Genomic DNA, 21,174 nt, shown 5'->3' on the forward strand with positions numbered 1-21,174 from the left:
CGTGCCAGCCTTACCCAGAGGGACCAATTAAGCTTACAGCAGCTGCTGGCATCAGTGCCAGTCAAAGCGGAAAGAGGAGTGTGAAGTGACGAAGAGATGTGAAAGGACTTGAGACGTGAGGGACACTACCGTGTCTTGGACTTTCTGTCCTCTTAACACCTGCTTGACACTGAAAGGTCTAGGTGTGAAGACGGGTCCTTGCAATCACTAAACCTGGCAGTCCACCACTGACCTTTCCCCTGTGAAACCTGACCTTTGGTGAGCGGAGTCTGAATTTTGATTTTGTACCTTTTTGCACCTCTTATTGAGGGATAATTCTGATACTGTGGTACACACACATATTGAAATAAATAATTTCCCCCAAAATAGAAAATTGTGTTAGCGTTAAGTTTTTGAAATAATGGGGGATGAAGGTTGTAGATAGCTAGATACATAGATATAGATATACACTACTGGTCAAAAGTTTAAGGTCAGTGAGTTTGAATGTTTTTTTTTTATTGTTTTTTTTAAAGAGCAGGTTATGGTATTTTAAAGCGTCCTAATATTGGGTTGGACTCCCCTACAACAGGTTTCAATGCATCTAAGGTCAGGAAACATTGTAATTTTCTCAGAATATACATTTAATTTTGAAACGATTCATTCCAAGCAAGTGCAGAGAAAACCCCTCACTTCCATAAGTCTACTCTGCTCTGATTGGTCAGCTGGCCAAGCCTGTTGTGATTGGCACAGAGAGGAGTCCTTAAGCCAGTTAGCGAGCGCGACTATTGACAAAGTGCTCCAATCCTTTCTTATAATAATAACATAAAATACAAAAACACTTATGCAAGCAAATCATGCCCACAGCTAAAGTTTACCTGCTAAACTGGGAACACTTAAAACAATAATGGTGATTACATTAGCCAAGTACTTATGTGACTAACTGATAACAAAATGCAGTTTGTAAACCAAAGTAAGTCTACTGGAATGTTTGAAGAAAGACAGACAAAAGATGCTCTGTCTTGACTTTTAATCAGAACACAGAACAGCTGTATCACAGGCAAAGCAGCCTACTAACTCGCTCCACATTAACCCTATGACTGCCGGTGCAGCAAAATAAACAGCAACTTCACAATGATTATAAGGTCTGTGCGCTACAATACATACTTTATTATTAAACGAAGTAATTAGAACAACGTCAGTCTATTTTAATCGACACATTCTTAGGAAATACTAGAGTCATAGCGAATTATCAGAACTACTTCAGTAAGTGATATTGTGCTTTACCTGGAAACATAAAGCTGCACTAGGTATACATCACATATTAGCACAAAAACTTGATATTTTGAGCACTCAATTGAAAATATACACATAACGTATCAATCGTACTAACAGATTGTGGTTCGGAGAGCTTGTTAGTCCAAATTAAGAAGATTAGAAACCAACGAAGATAAAAGCCAAGATTAGAGAAGCAGTCCTTAATAAAATTATACTCAACAAAAGGTTTGAATTGTATATCTGTGGTATTCTTGAACACATCGTCTTCTCAACATGATGTAAACACACTAATAGCGGAATTGTTTGTGGCCCGGTCAGAATCTGTTCGTATTTCACGGGCAAGCAGGGATTATGTTAATGTATTACCCAGTAATGTATACTGGTAACAGGCAAAAGATTCGAAAATATGATGACTCGCTAAGGTGATTCAGAATTTACTCTCTCTTTTGAGATGCAATATCTTTACTTACCATGCACTCTTTTGAATAACAACTTTGCAAATATTATAGCTACATTATAAACTGCAAATTAGATATAAAAAATAAAATTTTAAAAAAAGCTGCTCTTTAAAGAAATCTCTTATGCTCATCAAGGCTGCATTTAATTGATCAAAAATACAGAAAAAAAAACTGTAATCTTGTAAAATGTTATTACAATGTAAAATAATGGTTTCTATTTTAATATCCTTTAAAATATAATTTATTTATTTGATGCAAAGCTGAATTTTCATCAGCCATTAGTCCAGTATAAAGTGTCACATGATTCTTCAGAAATCATTCAATCATATACGGATGCATATCAAAAAATTTGAATATCATGGAAAAGTTGTTTTTTTTGTAATTTAATCAAAAAAGCTAACTTTATTATATTCTAGATTCATTGCACTCAAACTAAAATAATTCCAGAGTTTTTTTGTTTTAATTTTGATGGTTCTAATTTACAGCTTAGGAAAATAACAAATTCAGTTCAATCAAAAAAAGATTTACAAAACAGAAATGTATATGATCTCTAAAGCAGGATTAATTATGCACTCAATACTTGATTTGGGCTCCTTTTGCACAAATTACTGCTTCAGTGCGGCGTAGCATGGAGGCTATCAGCCTGTGGCACTACTGAGGCGTTATTGAAGCCCAGGTTGCTTTGATAGTGGCCTTCATCTCCTCTGTATTGTTTGTCAGATGTTACTTATCTTCCTCTTCACAATACCCCATAGATTCTCTGTGAGGTTCGGGTCATGTGAGTTGGCTGGCCAATCAAGCACAGTAATATCATGTCAGGAAACCACTTGGAAGTGGTTTTGGCATTATGGGCAGGTGCTAAAGTCCTGCTGCAAAATAAAATCTGCATCTCCATAAAGCTTGTTAACAGATGGAAGCATAAAGTGCTCAAAAATGTCCTGGTAGATGGCTGTATTGACTTTGGACTTGATAAAACACGATGGACCAACACCAGCAGACGTCACAGCACCCCAAATTATCTCTGACTTCAGAAACTGCACACTGGACTTTGGATTATGTGCCTCTCCAGTCTTCCTCCAGACTCCAGACCTTGATTTCCAAATTAAATGCTATATTTACTTTCATTTGAAAAGAGGACTGTGGGCCACTGAGCAACAGTCCAGTTCTTTTGCTCCTTATCCCAGGTGAAATGCTTCTGACATTTTTTTTCTGGTTCAGGATTGGCTTGGTTCTAGGAATGTGACAGCAGTAGCCCTTTTCCTGAAGATGTCTATGTGTGGTTATTCTTGATGCGCTGACTCCGGCTTCAGTCCACTCCCAAGAATCGTCTTTTCCTACCACACTTTTTCCTTCCAGTCCTTCCAATTTTCTATGAATATATTTTGAACAGCCAGCCCTTTCAGCAGTGACTTTCCGTGGCTTACCCTCCTTGTGGAGGGTGTTGATGATTGTCTTTTGGACAACTGTCAAATCAGTCTTTCCCATAATTGTAGTTGCATGTTCTAAACTAGCCCAAGAGGTACCCAGTATTTACTGTATACTAAAAATGAATCAATCTAATCAAGCTCAAAATGGAATATTAAGATTTATATTTTAACTATATAAGTCTTTGCTATCACTAAGAATTTAACACATCCTTGCTGAATAAAAGTTTACTTTCTTTCAAAAAAAAATAATAAAAAAAAAATAATAAAAATGTACTGACCCCAAACTTTTGAACTGTAGTGTATATTGTTGGAAAAGATTAATATTGTAAATAAATACTCTTCTTTTTAACTTTTTCTTCATCAAAGAATCCTGAAAAAAAAAAAAGTATCACAGGTTCTGATAATAAATCAGCATATTAGAATGATTTCTTAAGGATCATGTGACACTGAAGACTGGAGTAATGATGCTGAAAATTCAGCTTTGAATCACAAGAATAAATTAGATTTTAATGTATGTTAAAATATAAATGTTATTTTACATCATAATATTTCACAATATTACAATTATAAAAATAGTAAAAACATTCAAAAACGTTCTGACCGGTAGTGTAGATAGATAGACAGTAAGATTTTTTTTTTTTAACACACACATATATGTATAAAAATTGTGTATTTTATTTATATATATATATGTGTGTGTGTGTGTGTGTGTGTCATTTAAATCAGATTAAATGATGAATAATGGACCGATTAACCATTACCAAAACAATTGTTAGTTGGAGCCCTATTCTGAAACAGTTTAGTATCAGGAACAGTCTTTTTCAAACACAGCAAGTATCAGTGATTTTGAGAACCTTTGATATTTGATGTAACAGATGTCAAACATGGAGTGAATATTTGGAACTCCAAAGAAGGACAGGCATCATTGCATTACAGGTCTCATTGGGTTCAATAGTCATAATTTACGATCCTGCTTAGTTGAAACGCAGCCCTTGACAAGACCATCTCAAGCTTCTGCCCCTCCGACTAGGTGAGTGTTTAGCACGATGACACTTTCATGACCTCCATAAGTCACTCGGGAAATATCGACACTCACAAGCGCAGGGTTAGTGACTGCTCCGTTGTGCTCAATGCCTCACTCAGTGAGTGGAACCCAAGTTTTTTAGTCAGTTGAATGCTCACACTTGATTGAGCATGGACAGCCAAGCACCAACTCCTTTTAGCAACACACTTATTCACACCCAGTGTTTAATGATGCCCTGCAAGGAGAATACCGCCCAGGGTTTTGTCCAGACTCTTATGTGCCCTTGGTTGTGGACAGGTGGCTGACAGGTGAAGTGTATGTTAGAGTTTGTGAGAGTGTATTCTGCTCTCAGTGGACATACTCCCTTAACCCAGAATGCATCAGTCAGGTTTATTCACTCTGTCACCACACAGGATGTGTACACCACACAAATGCACACATGTATGGTACCCATGTTAATTCTGTGAGTAGATGTAGTTCTGTTGTCAACACATGGCATAATCACACCCTTGGATATCTAGTATAACCTTCTGTCTGCTAAATTTGTTATCCCTATTTTTGTGTCTTTAAGACATTCATGCTTCCATGTTTTTACAAACATACCTCCATCTCTCAAAACATATACAGCTTTCAGCTGTGACGGGCATAGTTTCATATCCCCAAGGCTTTATTGTGTGCTGGGCCTCAGAGCACTTAACCTTCATAAGTGCCCCCGTGCAATAGACACATGCAAGAAAGGTGTAACTTTTTGAATCTTTGGCTCAGCTGACAAGCACTTGTTTCCTCTGAACTTAGTCACAACCCTGAGGCACTTCCTTGGAATGTGAATCTCATGGGGCTTTGATGTGATTTTTATTAAATACGTTTATAGGTCAATGACAAGTTTCTGTTTTTATTTGTCTGGATCTGTTCATCAGGTTCATTAGGCCGGTGACACACTGGATGCATGGCGTAAGCGTCTCAGCTGCGTGGCGTGTCTGTTTTTAATTCGGCTCCCATGTTAACAGGTTAAAGCTTGCAGACTGCCTGCGTGAAGACACGCAGCAAATGCGTGAATGCTAGAAATAGAACCGATGCCTATTGTTCACGCAACACGCCTGTTGGAAGCATTTCCAGGCAAAATAGAATAGGAAAATGTTTATTTGTCATATAAATGTAATTTAAAAAAAATATATAATAAATAAATATAGATTTTCAGATATTGCACCTGTTAAACATAGTCTATTTTTCCGTCAATACTGTTGACGGTGGCCTTTATCAGTAGGCTTTATATTTATGCTCAACATGAAGTATAGATATTGTTGTCGTGAAGACAAGAGCCTGGTCTGTTGGCGGCCTCCCTCTATGTCACCTAAAGCAGCAGCAGCGCGCCAGCGCCGTGTCAGGCACGATTCTGGTGTGTAAAGAAACAGAAAATGCAGCGCAGCTGCCATGCGACTGACACGCAGGAGTATGAACCTACACTGGTCTCACGGTTTGGTTCGGTTACGATTATCATGTCATCAGTTCGGTTCAATTCGATATCATGATCCATCACAATGCATTGACGATGCAATTTTCAGTTTTACAGAATGAACTTGCACTTGGATGGATTAAATGCAGAGCACCAATTCCAAGTATGGGTTACCATACTTGGCAAATGTCACGACTTTCATTGGATCCGTCTGCTCTTTTATCACTCTTGCAGTACTTGATGTCATACACTGATCATTCTGTGCAGTGGCGCTACAAGCCAAATGTGCCTAATGCATGCTACTGTGACAAAAAACGTATGCAACACATAAAATCAGAAAAGCGTCAGTACATTATAATCGGTTATGGTCTATTATTGAACTGATACCAAATTGTCCTTGCCTGCATCGCGATGCATCAAAGAAACCATTAATTTCGAAACCCCTTAGTAAAGGGTTGTGTTGTGCATGGAGGTTGACCGATAGTTGATTATTGGATCTATCGGAGTGACTGAAAATGGTCCGCTGTCATCATACTGTGTGAGAGCGGCCTCTAGAGGTGGAAATCACTGACACTTCATGCTGTTTGTTATGAGGTGTGAAGCTCCGCACTGAACAGGGCGGGAAACTTCAGATGCAAATTAATGCAGCCGACAGAAAATCCTGCTGTGCCACAGAGCACCATTCACATAGATTTCCATTAAATTACACTATATTAAGTTGCGTTCATGTCATATCGGGATTCCTGTAATTACGAGATTCCAACTTGTAAAAAACGCTCAAGTCCTTGTCAGAACTCTTAATTACAACTTGTGAACTGGGAGTTTTCTGAGAGCTACAACTTGTACCATGTGACTGCTGTACCACCTGACCACCACAGGCTCTGTTTAGCCATTGATAGTGTTGCCATAAAAAAAGCATAATTCTGAGTCAAGGATGTGTACAGCTCCAAATAGAACATCACGTGCTGTCATCTCGAAATTACGGTTATCACGATATGGAGCATTAATCCCCAAATCATTGTTAATGTACATAATGACTTCATACTAGGCTGTAAATTGTGTATTGTGCTTTTTTTCAGCAAAGCATTTGTCTTACTGTGGCTTTAATAAAGTATGTATTCTTCATATAGAGAGCTGTAATATACAGTAGCTTGCACTTTCTCTTTCTGTTTTTTTTTTTAAACACTGAACTTGAACCTCATTTATGCCACATTGTTCATTCTTGAAGTAAAGATGTAATTGCCCATCTTTAAGCATGACTGTTGAAATGAAATGGTAACATTTTACAACAAGAACCAGTTTGTAACATTTAAAGGGATAGTTCGCCCCCAAATTTTTATTTGATGTTTATCTGCTTACCCCCAGGCTAAAACATACAATAAAACTAAAAACAAACATACACAGATAAAACTAAATTAAACCCTGCGGCTTGTGATGATACATTGATGTTTAAAGACACAAAACAAATTGACCTGTTCAAGAAACCTAACAGTAATTATGTTTTTTTTTTTTTTGTTTTTTTACCTCTGATTTAAGCAATGTTTGAACTATTCGAACTATCCTAAGTGCATCCTCCTGAGCACCTTCTAAACCAGGCCCTTCAGTCGTCGCGTCTTCTTCTTCTTGCTTTACGGTGGATCACAGACTTATGTGCATTACCGCCACCTATCTCTCAAATGGACCATTAACACTTCCAATTGAGATTGTAGATAGAGTTTCAATAGTCCATTTGAGGGATAGGTGGCGGAAATTCACATCAATTAGAAGACTGACTGCAATGTTTTTTGTTCTAATGAAGAAACAAAGTCACCTACATCTTAGATGCCCTGGGGGTAAGCAGATAAACATAAAATTAGCATTTTTGGATGACCTGTCCCTTTAAGATTAATGGAAGATGTAGAAGTATTGTTCCTTGTTAGAGTGTGTTAATTTCAAACATTTACTAATACATTTTTTTTATTTTAAAGTTTCTTCTGTTAACATTAATAAATTATGAACAAACTTTAATATTAGTAGTGATTTACAATGTATATTTCAGTACTTTTGTTTTTCGTTCAGATTCCAAAATATCGGTTTATTAATTGGTAAAATCCAGTATCGGTCAACCTCTAGTTTCAAGTCTCTCCAAATTTAATGATATTAATGAATTGATATTAATTTTTTTTAAATTGGTATATAAAAATGTGTGTTCACATAAGTATAGGTTTCAAGAAAATTTCATTACTTATAATTTGTTACAGTAAACTTTTTTGAAGATAACATAATTATATGTTATTGTAAAAAAAAAAAAACTCAAACCAACACAAATATGAACAGTACATTTGATACATATAGTACGTTTTATATATATATATATATATATATATATATATATATATATATATATATATATATATATATATATATATATATATATATATATATATATATATATATATAAGGGGTGTAACGGTTCACAAAATTCACGGTTCGGTTCGATACGATTCACTGGTGTCACGGTTCGGTTCAGTACGGTTCGGTACATTTTAGATACAGCAAAAAGAAAAAATTGGCAGATAAATTTCCTTGATTTTAAAAAATATATATATTTATTAAAACTAACAAAGTATGTTTTTTTGTATTTTTTTACATTGAACAATGATGGAGCTATTCTTTACCCATCTTCTATGGTGTTTTCTTAGCAGCATACTGTATAAAACAAAAACAGCTCCTTACAAAAAAATGAAAATGTTATATTGTTGTAGTAGTTATGAACAAATACAAAGATGTAACTTTTTAAATTTATTTATTTATTGACATAAACATTTAATAGCAAATATCACGGTCAAAAACAGCACAACAAAACACAACAACACACACACACATTCCAGCTCACAATGCTCAACCCCACCCCACCAAGCACGAACCCCACAAGTGAAAAGACAAACAAAAAACTCAATAGTTATATAGAACTCTATAACTGTTTATATTGAGTGTGTTTTTACTCAATTGGTTCTCTATAGGGCTTATGTTTTTTGGAACAAAGCAGGAATTACGGTCTGGCTGAAATGGGCTCGTGAAGGAATATTGTAACGGGGCTCAATTACATTAAGCATGTTCTTAAAACCTGCGTTTTCCACTCACTCAGTACGCACTGAAGGCTCGTTGCAGAATGGCTAAAGGGTCTTTCACACAGGACGCGGTATGCGCGGCGCTGGACCCTGGGCTCAGCGTTGCCCTTCAGATACAACGCGATTTGCGCTGCAGTATGCCAAGAGTAAAGTAGGTGGAGTTTTCAAAACTGCCCGTGCATACGTTCTATTTATATCAGTTCTTCTGTCTAATAACGTGCAGGCCTGTATCGTACTGCTCAGGAAATTCCGACACAGTACATACAGTACTGGTCCATTTTGATTTCCGTGATTGTTTGGATGCCCCGGTCGATTGGTAAAGTGCACCCAAACACCAGACCTGTTGGTTATTGGAGGATCTTCTGTTTCTGATCTGTTAAACGCATTGGCCATTTTGCAACGAGCCTTCAGCGCGTACTGAGTGAGCCAGCGCCTGACTGAGTAGCCTAACATAAACATATAAGCTGGTGTTTTTTTCTTCTTCAAAGGTGTCAGGGGCGTTGGCTGTTACGTCATTTGGGTTATTGGGCTACCTTGTTGAACGCATATCATTATAATTCACAATTTTTTTATTTATTTTCCAAATGTAATTAATTAGTCCAACGAACCGTTCGGTACATAATGCGTACCGCGTACCGAACCGAAAGCCTCGTACCAAACGGTTCAATACGAATACGCGTATCGTTACACCCCTAATATATATATATATATATATATATATATATATATATATATATATATATATATATATATATATATATATATATATATATATATATATATATATATATATATATATATATATTTCTTTATCATGAACATTCTTGTTTGTCATTGACCTTTAAACAAAAATTGAGCTCTAAGAAATTATTTATTATCAGAAATTATTATCACAGTGCAGTGCACCATAAATGAGTACAGTATCCTGTCAAACCTATGGTTTATTGAACAGTTTGTTTTGATAGGAGTCCAGTGCACTCAAGCTAAGGGCAAGGTCATAATGCTTTCATCTCATCTCTTATTCATGCCTTAATGCCATAACTGAATGAAAACAGCAGTCCTGAATGTAAGGAAGCTGGTGTCATTACGCATTCAAGTTTTCCCTGTTTGGTCTCTAACCAACATTGACACACAACATCATGCATGTGGAGAGGAAGCAATGCTGGAATCCCAAAGGACTAAACATTAGCAATATGGAAACATTTCCATGATGTAGGCTAAGTAACTTAAATGTTAACACACAGTAAAATTGCAGCAGATGTGTGAATTATGACTGTAAACCTCCATTTCTGGCTTTATAAGCAGTCAGGGATGCTCACTGCAGATCGTGTTGCTCTTATTAGTCCCAACCATCTTGGGTCAAGTCATCAGTTGATGTAGAAGTAGGGTGAGTATTTATGTGTGTTATTGTGGTGTTGGCTTCCGTGACGATAGCATTGCACCATTGACAGATGAGGCCTGGCCTCGTGGGCGATACTTGAGCCTTTCCTGATTTTGACTGGTATGGCACCACAGAGCCATCCACTGTTCCATGGTTCATGGTGAGGAGGTTCTTTTTGTACCCTGTCTCTCATCGGATCTCTCCAATGTACATCAACCATCTTGCTGCCCATCTTGCTATCTGTCTGTCTACATTAGCAGATCCTCTGAGCCTCAGAGGGCTCTTCTTATATTTCTGCACTTTAAAACTTCCCAAGGTCACATCCCGTCCATGCACAAACACTTGGCTGAACAACAGGTCTCAGAGGTGGACAGAGATCTTTGTTGGCACACTTCACTTAAAAGCCACAGACACGTATGTTCAGATGAGCTCTGCCGTTTGTGCCCGGATTGAAAAGAGACATCTTGGTATTTTGGGTCTGGGTGCAGTGGCCTCCCTGCAGTCATACACCGACTGTTCCTCTTGTTTCCTCCTATTCACAGTGTTTTCAACGACACCTATCATTATTTCTGCAACAAACATTCAAATAATCTGAAGTATTGGGATAAAAGTTTTTAGTTCAGATATAAACTCTGATGTGTACGGTAGGGCTGGGTGATATATCTAACGATAATGATCATGCGCATCTAGTCAGTAAATGTGGTTCCGTGATTACCGCTAAATTGCCATCACCTGCTTTTAAATGGAGCGGAATTTAATAGACAGAGCCGTAGATCACTGACAAGCTATGCAATATCGCGTTCATTATTGAAGGTGATTCATCTGGGATAATGAACGCGATATTGCGTAGCTCGTAAGTTCAAGAGATTGTTCAGTAATGAAACAAGTAAATCTTTGAGTCATTGAATCATGCATTCATAAATTACATCTAATTTTGTTTAGTTGGCTGTTTTTCTTCAGAATCATGAGAGAACCAGAATCACCCTTAAAAAGAAAATCATGTAGCTCTATTTTGCACACAAGCAGCTCTTAAAGGGGTCTTATGACGTAACTAAAAAGAACATTATTTTGTGGGGTTTTTTGTGTAATGCAATGTGTTTGAGGTTTAAGGGAAAAAAAACATAATTTTCCACATAATGTACATTATTGTTTCTCCTCTAAGCTCCGTCTTTCTGAAACTCATAGATTTTTGCAAAGCTTATTATTCTGAAAAGGAAGGTGTGCTCTGATTGGCCAGCTATCCCATGCATTGTGATAAGCTGAATGCCTCAAGTGTGTGATGGAAATGTTACACTCCTTACCACAGCAGTTCCCAATCCCAGTCCTCGCACCCCACTGCTTTGCATATTTTGCATGTCTCTCTTAGTTAACACACCTAGTTATTATAACCAGCTCATTAGAAGAGAGCTACGTGTAAGAACTGCATTCCGATTGTGATGTCCGATTGTGATGTCCACTTCACAGGACACTTGTCGAATAGAACAAATGTTGTTTGTGACAAGAGGAGTGGGATTGGGAAACGCTGCCTTACCATACTGTGATGCCGTGTCCCAGCTAACAAGACAAAAACAATATAATCCATTATAAACTAGACATTTGTTGCATCCAGTGGGGACATAATTACTGATTATAATGACTCATACTCTGTTTTTACATGTTGCATTGCGTATCATGTCTGCATTTGTGATTGGAAAAACGACAAACAACAAATGCTCCACACTCCTTAAAACTCGTGTTTTAATCATCAGTGGCAAATTCTTTAAATATGTAAATGTACTTTGTACTTACAGACTGAGTCAGAAGCACCAGACTGTTCTTGCAAAATTATGAATGCCCCACAGAAGCAGACAACGGCATTGTAGTCTACTCTCACAGGAAACAGTACTCGTCCTCCATAAAATGTGCTTCACACATCTGAATATTTGGGTTGAATACAGCAGTGTTGTAAATACACCTTAACCACTGATTTCTAGATTTTACTGTGTCCTCTTTTGGAAGGCAAAACAAAGTAGCTTGGCTTTCACAACCAAACACAGCGACAACATGGCGTCGGCGACAACAGCGAGAACTAAATTTATGCCTTTTTTCTTTGGAGTTATGCAAATCTTCCCACAATGTGACATAGACATGGGGGCGTGTTAGAATGAGCCATTTTAGGGGGCGTGGACAAGTCTTAACTTTTATAAAGAATATCTCTTTGGACTTGAGATTTAGTCTTTGCAACTTTACAGATTTTCTTTATGCACCAAAAGCTTGTAACATTTCAAAGAAAAAGGAAAAATTTAAACCGCATTATATATCCCTTTTAAATAAGTCCAGTTTTCCATCATTTTTTATGTAACCTGCTGATTTTTTTAATTGGTATCAATAAAAGTATTGTTCATTAACTTATATCGAAGTCAACGTATCAGTAAATCAGTAACATAATTGCTCTGAGCCCATTCAAAGTACACTTCTTTGACTGTCCGTGGATGGAAGCTTTCGACACATGAACTCTAGCCTGTGGACCTTTGTTTTCGGGCACTCAATTCACTTGCCTATGCCTGTTCCTATTATATTAATGAACAGTTTTGCACAGGCACTAAAGCGGAGTTGCATGCAGACAGTGGGCCTCATTCACTCACTGAGGTCTTAAATTCATAGCTATGCCACACTCCATCTCTGCCACACTTGTTTTGTCCCATGAGATTCTACACTGCCTTAACACTAGTTTGATAGTGGTGTTAAGTGTTGCTGGTTTACCGGAGAAGCATTTAATGGCAGCTGTGCTGTCCCACTGGGAATCAGAGGATGAGCCCCTGGGGGATTGCTGCAGAAGCAGGAGGAGTATCTCTTGCTGTCAATAATGAGATTAATGATTTGACAGAGATGGAACGGTGGAGAATCGGACTGCTGTTAAACGGAATTAGTTGTCAAATTTGGAGACTGGATCAGAGAACATGAGATGACACAGCTTGATAATCCCTAAGAGGATGCAGGGTGTCACTGCTACCCTGTCATAGCATTGATGAGGAGTGCAGGGAGCATTCCAGAAAGTGTGAAATAAATACTATAGCAGTTGTCACACTATGAGTATCTCCATTTCAGTTTCAGAGAACATGTTGGGACAAGTGGTGTAACTTGAATGCCTGTACTTCCTTTTGTTCCTATCTTCCTTCCTTTCCCTAGCTCTCTCCCTTCGTTTCCTTTTTTTTTTTTTTACATTTATTTTTGACATTTTTGCCTTTATTTGGACAGGATGTTTTAGAGAGTTGAGATAAAGTGAAGTAGGAAAGAGAGAAGGGGAGGGGATTGAAAACGACCACAAGCTAGGACTCGAACTTTGGTCGGCAGAAGAACAACTGTGCTACCTGTTTGAGTGCTAACTACAAGCCTGCTGGGTTTGACACTTCCTTTCTTTACTTTTCTTTTTCCTTTTGCTCCCTCCATCTCTGATGGCAATTTCCTTTCATCCTTCCTTCTGTCCTGTGAAAACATCCTTTTGTTTCTACTTTAGGAAAAGAAAGGACATAATGTGCGGCCAAGTATTGTGCAATACTCAGAATATGTGCTCTGCATTTCACCCATCCAAGTGTGCACGTATAGCAGTGAGTAGTGAACAAGCACACACCAGTGGGCAGCCATTTATGCTGTCGTGCCCAGGGAGCAATTGGGGGTTTGGTGCCTTGCTCATGGGTCTCTCCTCAATTGTAGTACTGAAGGTGGAAGAGAGCCCTATACATTCCTACCTACAATTCTTGTTTGTACCAAGAATCAAACCCGCAACCTTTGGGTTACACGTCTGACTCATCTAACCATTATTCCATGACATTTTATGTGCCACATGGATTCGAACACATGACCTTGTTCTGGGCCAGCGGTTCAGCAGAGTGGACCACTCGGTCCGTGCAGAGTACTTTAAGTGAAGTGACATACAGCCAAGTATGGTGATCCATACTCAGAATTCATGCACACACACACAGCAGTGAACACACAAAAACCGTGAACACACACCCGGAGCAGTGGGCACTGGCAGCCATTTATGCTGCGGCGCCCGGGGAACAGTTGGGGGTTCGGTGCCTTGCTCAAGGGCACCTAAGTTGTGGTTTTGCCGGCCAGAAACTCGAACCCACAACCCTAGGGTTAGGAGTCAAACTCTCTAACCAAAATTCTTTTCTTCCTTCCTATACTCTTTCTTTCCTTCTTTTCATTCCTTAAATCTTTTATTTCCTTCCTTCCTACCTACTTGCCTTCTTACCTTAATTTCCTTACTTTTTATATATTCATTCAATCCTTTCCCTCTTTTCTTTCCTCATTATTTTTTTCCCTCAACACCTATCTACCTGTTACATTTCTTTTTTTATTCCTTCCTTCATTCTCTGCTTCCTTCCTACCCATCTGTCTACTTTACTTTGCCTTATTTTTTTCCTGCTTACCCATCTACCATGCTTTGCCTTCTTTCCTTCTAACCTATCTGCATACCCTTCCATCCTTCCTTTGCATCCTTCTTTCCTTCCTACCTACAGTACCTTACTTTGCCTACGTTTCTTTGATTTCCTCTTGTCTATTTACCTACCTTACTTAGCCTTCCATCTTTCCTTTATTCCTACATATCTACCTACCTTCCTTCCATCCTCCCTTCTTGAATTATTGTTGCAGACCATTTAATCTTATCTGTATGCCATTGTTTAGTCTAATAAACTTTGTAGTCCTATTGTATGTCATGCACAAAGCATCTTAAAAACAGACTAACAAATGAACTAGACTAACTGGCCACTAAATTAGTGCTCTGAATGCTCTGAATTGTTTGTGTAGTTGTGCTTTTCCAAAAAACGCTTTTCCATTTAATGTTAACGTCACCACTCAGTTATCCCAAGCGGCCCAGCATAAAGAGAGTAGACAGACAAATAACATGGGAACCTGTCAGAAAAATAAGTCTGTGTATGTGACCGAGAGGGATAGATAAAGGTGTGAGCACGCAGCACTGAAGCCGAAGTGAGTTGAGTAAATAATCGGCCGTCTGAGGAGCCGCGGGTGCGGGGCTGGCGTGTCAGCAGGCGATGGATGAGTCCCCAGGCCTGATTGTAAAGCCCAGCAGGTTGTGTTGGTTGAGTGAGTCTGTGCCGAGTGGAGTCTCAATCTTCCCTCTAATAGGCCACTGACAGGCCTTTACCACACACATATACACACACTTGCGAGTACACACATCAATAAAAGTGTCCTGACAGGGACCAGGTACCTAGCACAGTACTACACTAAACTGGTTGCACACACGCACACAAAGACACGGGTGGCATCAATTCTGTGGCGCTATCATTAAACAATAGGTAAGGTGGAACAATACAGCAAAGTGCGTAGTATACGGCTGGCTGTGTAAGACACAAGCTCTCTGACAAGCCATATTTGTCATCCACTGGGACACAGGCAGGTCCGACATCTGCGGTACAGATGAGAGGTGTGTGAAAAAGTGACTTTGAGCCAGACAACTAATCTCGCAGCCTCACATACTCGGCCCCTTGTCACAGGCCCACACACAAGTGTGTTTGCTCCCTCGCTTATGCAGTCTGGTCATACACTCCACAGCTCAAACACTCCATCACGTAAAGCACACATAAACCCTCATAAAGGGTCCTCTGTATTACACACAGCCGTACAGTCGGACACATCCCTCCGCTGTGTGCCATACTGGGCAGAGATTTGATCATTGGTAAATGTTTGTCGAAGATGAATTCCCCGGCTGATACTGAAGGGTGTGTGCGTGTATGGGTCCAGTGATAAATGGAGTAGGGTGCCTACAGACAGGGAAAAATAGGAGTAGGAAGGTTTTCTATTGCGACAGGAAATGTGAGTTTTTTTTTATATATATAACATTATGGAATGGCCATTAAATGGACTCTGGAAAAAGTAGCTGTTCAAATAACCAGGGAAAGGCGTATTACCAAAAAAAAATACATTTGTATTTCCATTAATTTACTCTTTACTTATTTTGCTTAATTCACACTTTATTTCTTTCTTTTCCATTCATCCCCACCTTTCTTTCTTTCTTTCTTTTTCTTTTTCCTCCTTGCTTCCTTTTTCCTATCTTTTACTCTTCCTCTTTTTTTCCCTTCAATCAACCCAATTTTTAATTCATTCATTCCCACATTTCTTTCTTTCTTTCTTTTTTTTCTCTTTTTCCTCCTTGCTTCCTTTTTCCTATCTTTTACTCATCCTCTTTTTTCCCTTCAATCAATCCATCCATTAATTCATTCATTCATTCCCACCTTTTTTCTTTCGTTCGTTCATTCTTTCTTTCTTTCTTTTTTTTCCTCCTTGCTTCCTTTTTCCTATCTTTTACTCTTCCTCTTTTTTCCCTTCAATCAATCCATTCATTCATTCATTCATTCATTCCCAACTTTCTTTCTTTCTTTTTTCTTTTTCCTCCTTGCTTCCTTTTTTCCTATCTTTTACTCTTACTCTTTTTTTCCCTTCAATCAATCCATCCATCCATTCATCCATTAATTAATTAATTCATTCATTCCCACCTTCTTTCTTTCTTTCTTTACGAAAACAATACATTTGTATTTGCATTTGTGTTTATTTTCTCTTTACTTATTTTGCTAAATTCACATTTTTCACATTAATTCTTTCTTTCTTTCTTTTTTCTTTAATTATGTTTTCTTTGCTTTCCTTATTTATATTATTATTATTCGTTCCTATCCTTCATTCCTGTCATTTTTCTTTCTTCCTTTCTGATTTTAATCGATTTAGTGAAGTAATTGTCCCATGTTAGAGAAGCACAACTAGGAATTTACTCTTGCCACATCTGCGCTGCCTAGTTAGTTCAAACGGAACTACCACCTGCTTCCAAATAAAATCTTTTCAGAAACAGCTGTAAATGCTTTATTAAAATAAACTTTCAGCCAAAGCTTTTCTGCTCTGTATTTTTCCTCCGCTAACCCTCTCTGATTTGCTTAAGATCTTTAAGTAATTCCATTCTCCCGTTGGCTTGTCTAACATGCTAAATCGTAGCTGCTGGGAATAAATCTTTGGGGTTTTAAGCTCTGGTGTACAGCGGCAACAAGCGAAAGCTGCCATGCCGAGTCCATCTTTTACTCAACCCGCATGCATGCATGTCACTTCAGCCCAGCCACTCATAAAGCAACATGATGGATAAATGAATACAGAAAGAAATAAATAAAAGCCACACTTATTCTCTCCCGCACATCCTTTCCTCCGCCTCTCTGATGGATCTGTGAAATGATATAAGGAATAAGACTTAGAGGGAGAGCGAAAGAAGGGGCTGGGGTGGAGAGACACATATGATTTATTAGGCTGATAAAAATTCAGCCTTTGTTATTCAGTCATTTTTCCATGTGCAGCTTATTAAGGAGCGCACCTGCCAGAGAAAGAGTTTGTGTGCGCCAGTGGGTGTATGTCTAAATGTGTGTGTCCCGTGGAGAAGGAAGACTCAGACTTCACAAAGCCAGTTTAGATGACAACCCTCTGTGTTCAGTGCTGTATTTTCCTGTCTAGCAACGGCTCCCTTTAGACCAGGCATTAATACCATGAGTTTTCAGTGATCAAATCACAATCGATAGCACTTAACCACATTAAAAGCCAAGGGTAATTGCACCCAAGACATATTGTGACTGAATCACTGAAACCACAAAATATTTTTAAATCATTTTAAATGATGGAAATAATTTCTATCAATATTGTATATAACATAACTTCTACAGTATGTAAATGCCATTGTCCATTCTGCAAATGCAAGATACAAAACGTGTATACTAAGTGTAAAAGTGCCAGATGATCGTGTGTGTGTGTGTGTGTATTCCTGAAATGTGAACAGTATTTATCTCTGGACTTTATGCAAACCAAATAATGACTTCATTTTAGCTCAAGCTTGCATCATTAGGTGATTAAGCTTTATTGATCAGTAAAGTGACATGTCAACCATTAATTCACTTCTGTGATTTGTCTGTTCCTTTGCAGGACCCTTATCTTCGTCATTGCGAAGCCCGGCATTGCATAGGGTCATCAAAACACGCTACAAAATTGACACACGTAAAGCCCATGCAGTCCACCACAACCCGACTCTTTCCTACAGGGTCAAGAGAGTGCATTCTGCCAGGTAAGTGATGGGTGCTTTTCTGGTGGAGGTGGAAATGACCAGCACTTAATCCACTTCCTGTTTGTCTCCACCTCAACAAAGCTAATTTCAATGGCTTTATTCTATCATAAATTGTGTGTTTGCATGTGTGCGTGCCTACCCCTCGCAATCTTAGCCCGGCACAACCAATTACCAGCCTGATTAAAACCTCTCTGTTGACATTCAGTGTTTTTATCAGTGTCTCAGTGCCTAATAAAACATAATATAACGGCCTGGCCCTTAATAACGCCACATAGAACCATAACTAACTGCTTCATCACCGCTGATAATGACAGAGAGAAGGTGCCGCTCGTCATGGTAATCTATCACTGGAACCATAATATTACACCATAAAGATGTTCTACGGGATGGCCCACATGCTCGCGTGGACATGGGGGAAGTCACTGAGACAGAAGCTTTTAAGGGTGCCTTGAAATATTTTTTTTTATATGACAACATTTCGTTTTTTTTGTAATGGGCAATTCACACAAAACCTGTTTTTGCATTTAAAAAACATGAGACATTGGTAAAGTGGAATGAGTAAGTAAGTAGTACTTTTAACTTGAGTGCTGTGTTTTTAGATCCCTGTGTCATATGCCAGCCTGGTCTTTTATACGTACATATTAGCACATAACATTTACATGGACAAAATGTACATTTTTTTATATGTTTTTATTGTTGCTGAAGTGTTACTGTAATTTGATGTATTACAACATTTAAATATATTTTATCAAAAAAAATAAAAATAATATATATATATATATATATATATATATATATATATATATATATATATATATATAATATATAATATATATTAATATTTTATATAATTAATATATTTGTAACCATGAATTTTATTTATAAGCGATTTCGATTTTTAGACCCCGTCCCTATTGTATGTTTAGATGCTGTATTGTATGTTTCAGTGTATGTGAAAACGTTAAGTAAACGTACGTTTTGTAGAACCACATTTTACCGAAAACGAGATCACACTGCATTTGCAAAACTTGAGCTCAATGGTCAACGACATGTTCTAGCATCTTTTTAGATGGGTTAACAATCTAAAAGTAGTGCAGTCAATTGAAAATTTTACAGAAGGCTGTATTTCTGTTTAAATGACAGTTAACAGCTTTCCCTGTTAAATTTGTGGCCTGGCAGTATATACATTCCCCAGACGATGTTAATACAATGGTGTTAGTGCAAGAGGCAGCAATTCAGATTCAAATGACAAACAACTTGTTTTCCCCTTATGCACCGTCTAGCAGTTTGTGTGCAAAAGAGAATGGCTGTTGCACAATATGAGGCGTCTAGTTGCCCATTGTGGTTCTGTTCACACAGAACAAGCCTTTAAAGCAAAATTAAGATAGCTTGGAAAGCTTTTAAATTGTAAATGAGTATAGAAAGACAGAGAGAAGGAAGAGGGGTCACTGCTGTGTCTGTATAGCATTAGCTTTAGTCTGATAGTAGGCCAGGCCACTGAGAAATCCTATTCACTTAAGGGTGTAAATGAAGCACTCATGCGTATGGGTGTAAATTTTTTATTCCCCCTCTTATCTACAGAGTTAAAATGATCTTCATAAATCCCCCTGCTGTGTGGGCCTGGCTTAGCCATGTATAAAAAAAGAGAATGTGGATTAAAGGTGTTATATGTTAAGAAGGGTGCCACATTAAACAAAATAACCTTCTCTTTTATCTCTCTTGCTCTCTTTTACCGGCTTTCTGGTCTTTTCTGCCTTAGTGAGGATCGCTTAACACTGCCTTGAGTGGATAGCGCTTAACAAAATCACTTCTTTTTGCTGCTTTCAAGCAGGTTCGGTGCATGATATCACTTTGAGTATCTGATTGGCTGCTAAAGCCGCTGTAACTTTGGAGAGAGAGGAAGTTGGGGGAGCGGATCTGTTTCTGTTCATTGGTTTTAAATCTATTAATATAGCTATCCCTGTTCATCTCATAATGAGCTGATAGTAGTTTCATTACGTGTCTATCTTAGCCTTTTTTGCTCATTGTTCACATTTAGGATGGGCATGTTTCTTCGGATATAATCAAGCTATGAATATATGTATATATTTTTACTTAAACATATGTTTTTTTAATTTTACATGGCAAGGAAACATAATGCTATGCCCGATTTAGTAAAACTACTGGTATATGTAGTCATCACGTGGCGGTTGGGCACATTTTGGTCGACAGACATGTAACAGCTGCTCTTGAAATAGATGATTAATAGGTCTACAGGTCAGACTCTCATCTGAGCTCATTACTGAAGAGATGCTGACATTTTGACCTCAGTGGCCTGCACACAAGTATTCAACACTGTTTATGTATAGTTTGATTAGATTTGTGTGTGTGTGTGTGTGTGTGTTTCTAGCTCTCTTCATCTGTAATTTATTCTGTAATTAAATCTGTAATTTACAGATTGTCATACATGACACATACTATATAAGTAATGAATATCATACTGAAAGTGTAGCCTGATTGCTTTGTGTAATAGTTACTCAAACTTTTTATTGTTTATGGTGTCCAAAATTATTACAACATTAGCCAGTTATTTCTATATCTTGCTTTAGTGTGTCAGTAGGAAATATAATTTTACACTTCCAGAAATGTATTTTGCCAGTGATATTTTTGTCTGGCAACAGCCAGTGCAGGTCAATTTGTTTTATTTTATTCATGTTCAAATGTACAAATGTTTGTGTATACTCTTTGTAAAAGGTGATTAAAAATACATTACACTTTTTATATGTATCCAGATTTTGCCCTAAAATCTCAAATATTATTTGTGGCCAACTACAATATTTGAATATATTGTGCTACAGGAATCTAAAGTGTTACTGCAAGTTTGCGTGCAGGTCAGTGATACTTGATTCATGTAATTTAGATTTGCTAGGGCAGTGCTCTCTGATTTTTAATGGATTAGCGAGTGCGTGTTTGTGGGGCTTCATTTGTGTAAT

At 37.9% G+C, this 21,174-nt stretch overlaps 1 protein-coding gene across 1 annotated transcript in view; it reads left to right on the top strand.

Annotated features, from left to right (window-relative positions):
• The window catches only part of zc3h3 (zinc finger CCCH-type containing 3), a 71,313-nt gene that overhangs the window by 24,546 nt on the left and 25,593 nt on the right, over window positions 1–21,174 (top strand). The window contains exon 4 of the mRNA XM_052558905.1: window positions 18,064–18,202. Within this exon, the coding sequence (XP_052414865.1) occupies window positions 18,064–18,202 (139 nt within the window). The remainder of the gene's footprint in view (window positions 1–18,063; window positions 18,203–21,174) is intronic.

The sequence above is a fragment of the Carassius gibelio genome, chromosome B6, assembly GCF_023724105.1.
Source record: "Carassius gibelio isolate Cgi1373 ecotype wild population from Czech Republic chromosome B6, carGib1.2-hapl.c, whole genome shotgun sequence".
Taxonomy (NCBI): domain Eukaryota; kingdom Metazoa; phylum Chordata; class Actinopteri; order Cypriniformes; family Cyprinidae; genus Carassius; species Carassius gibelio.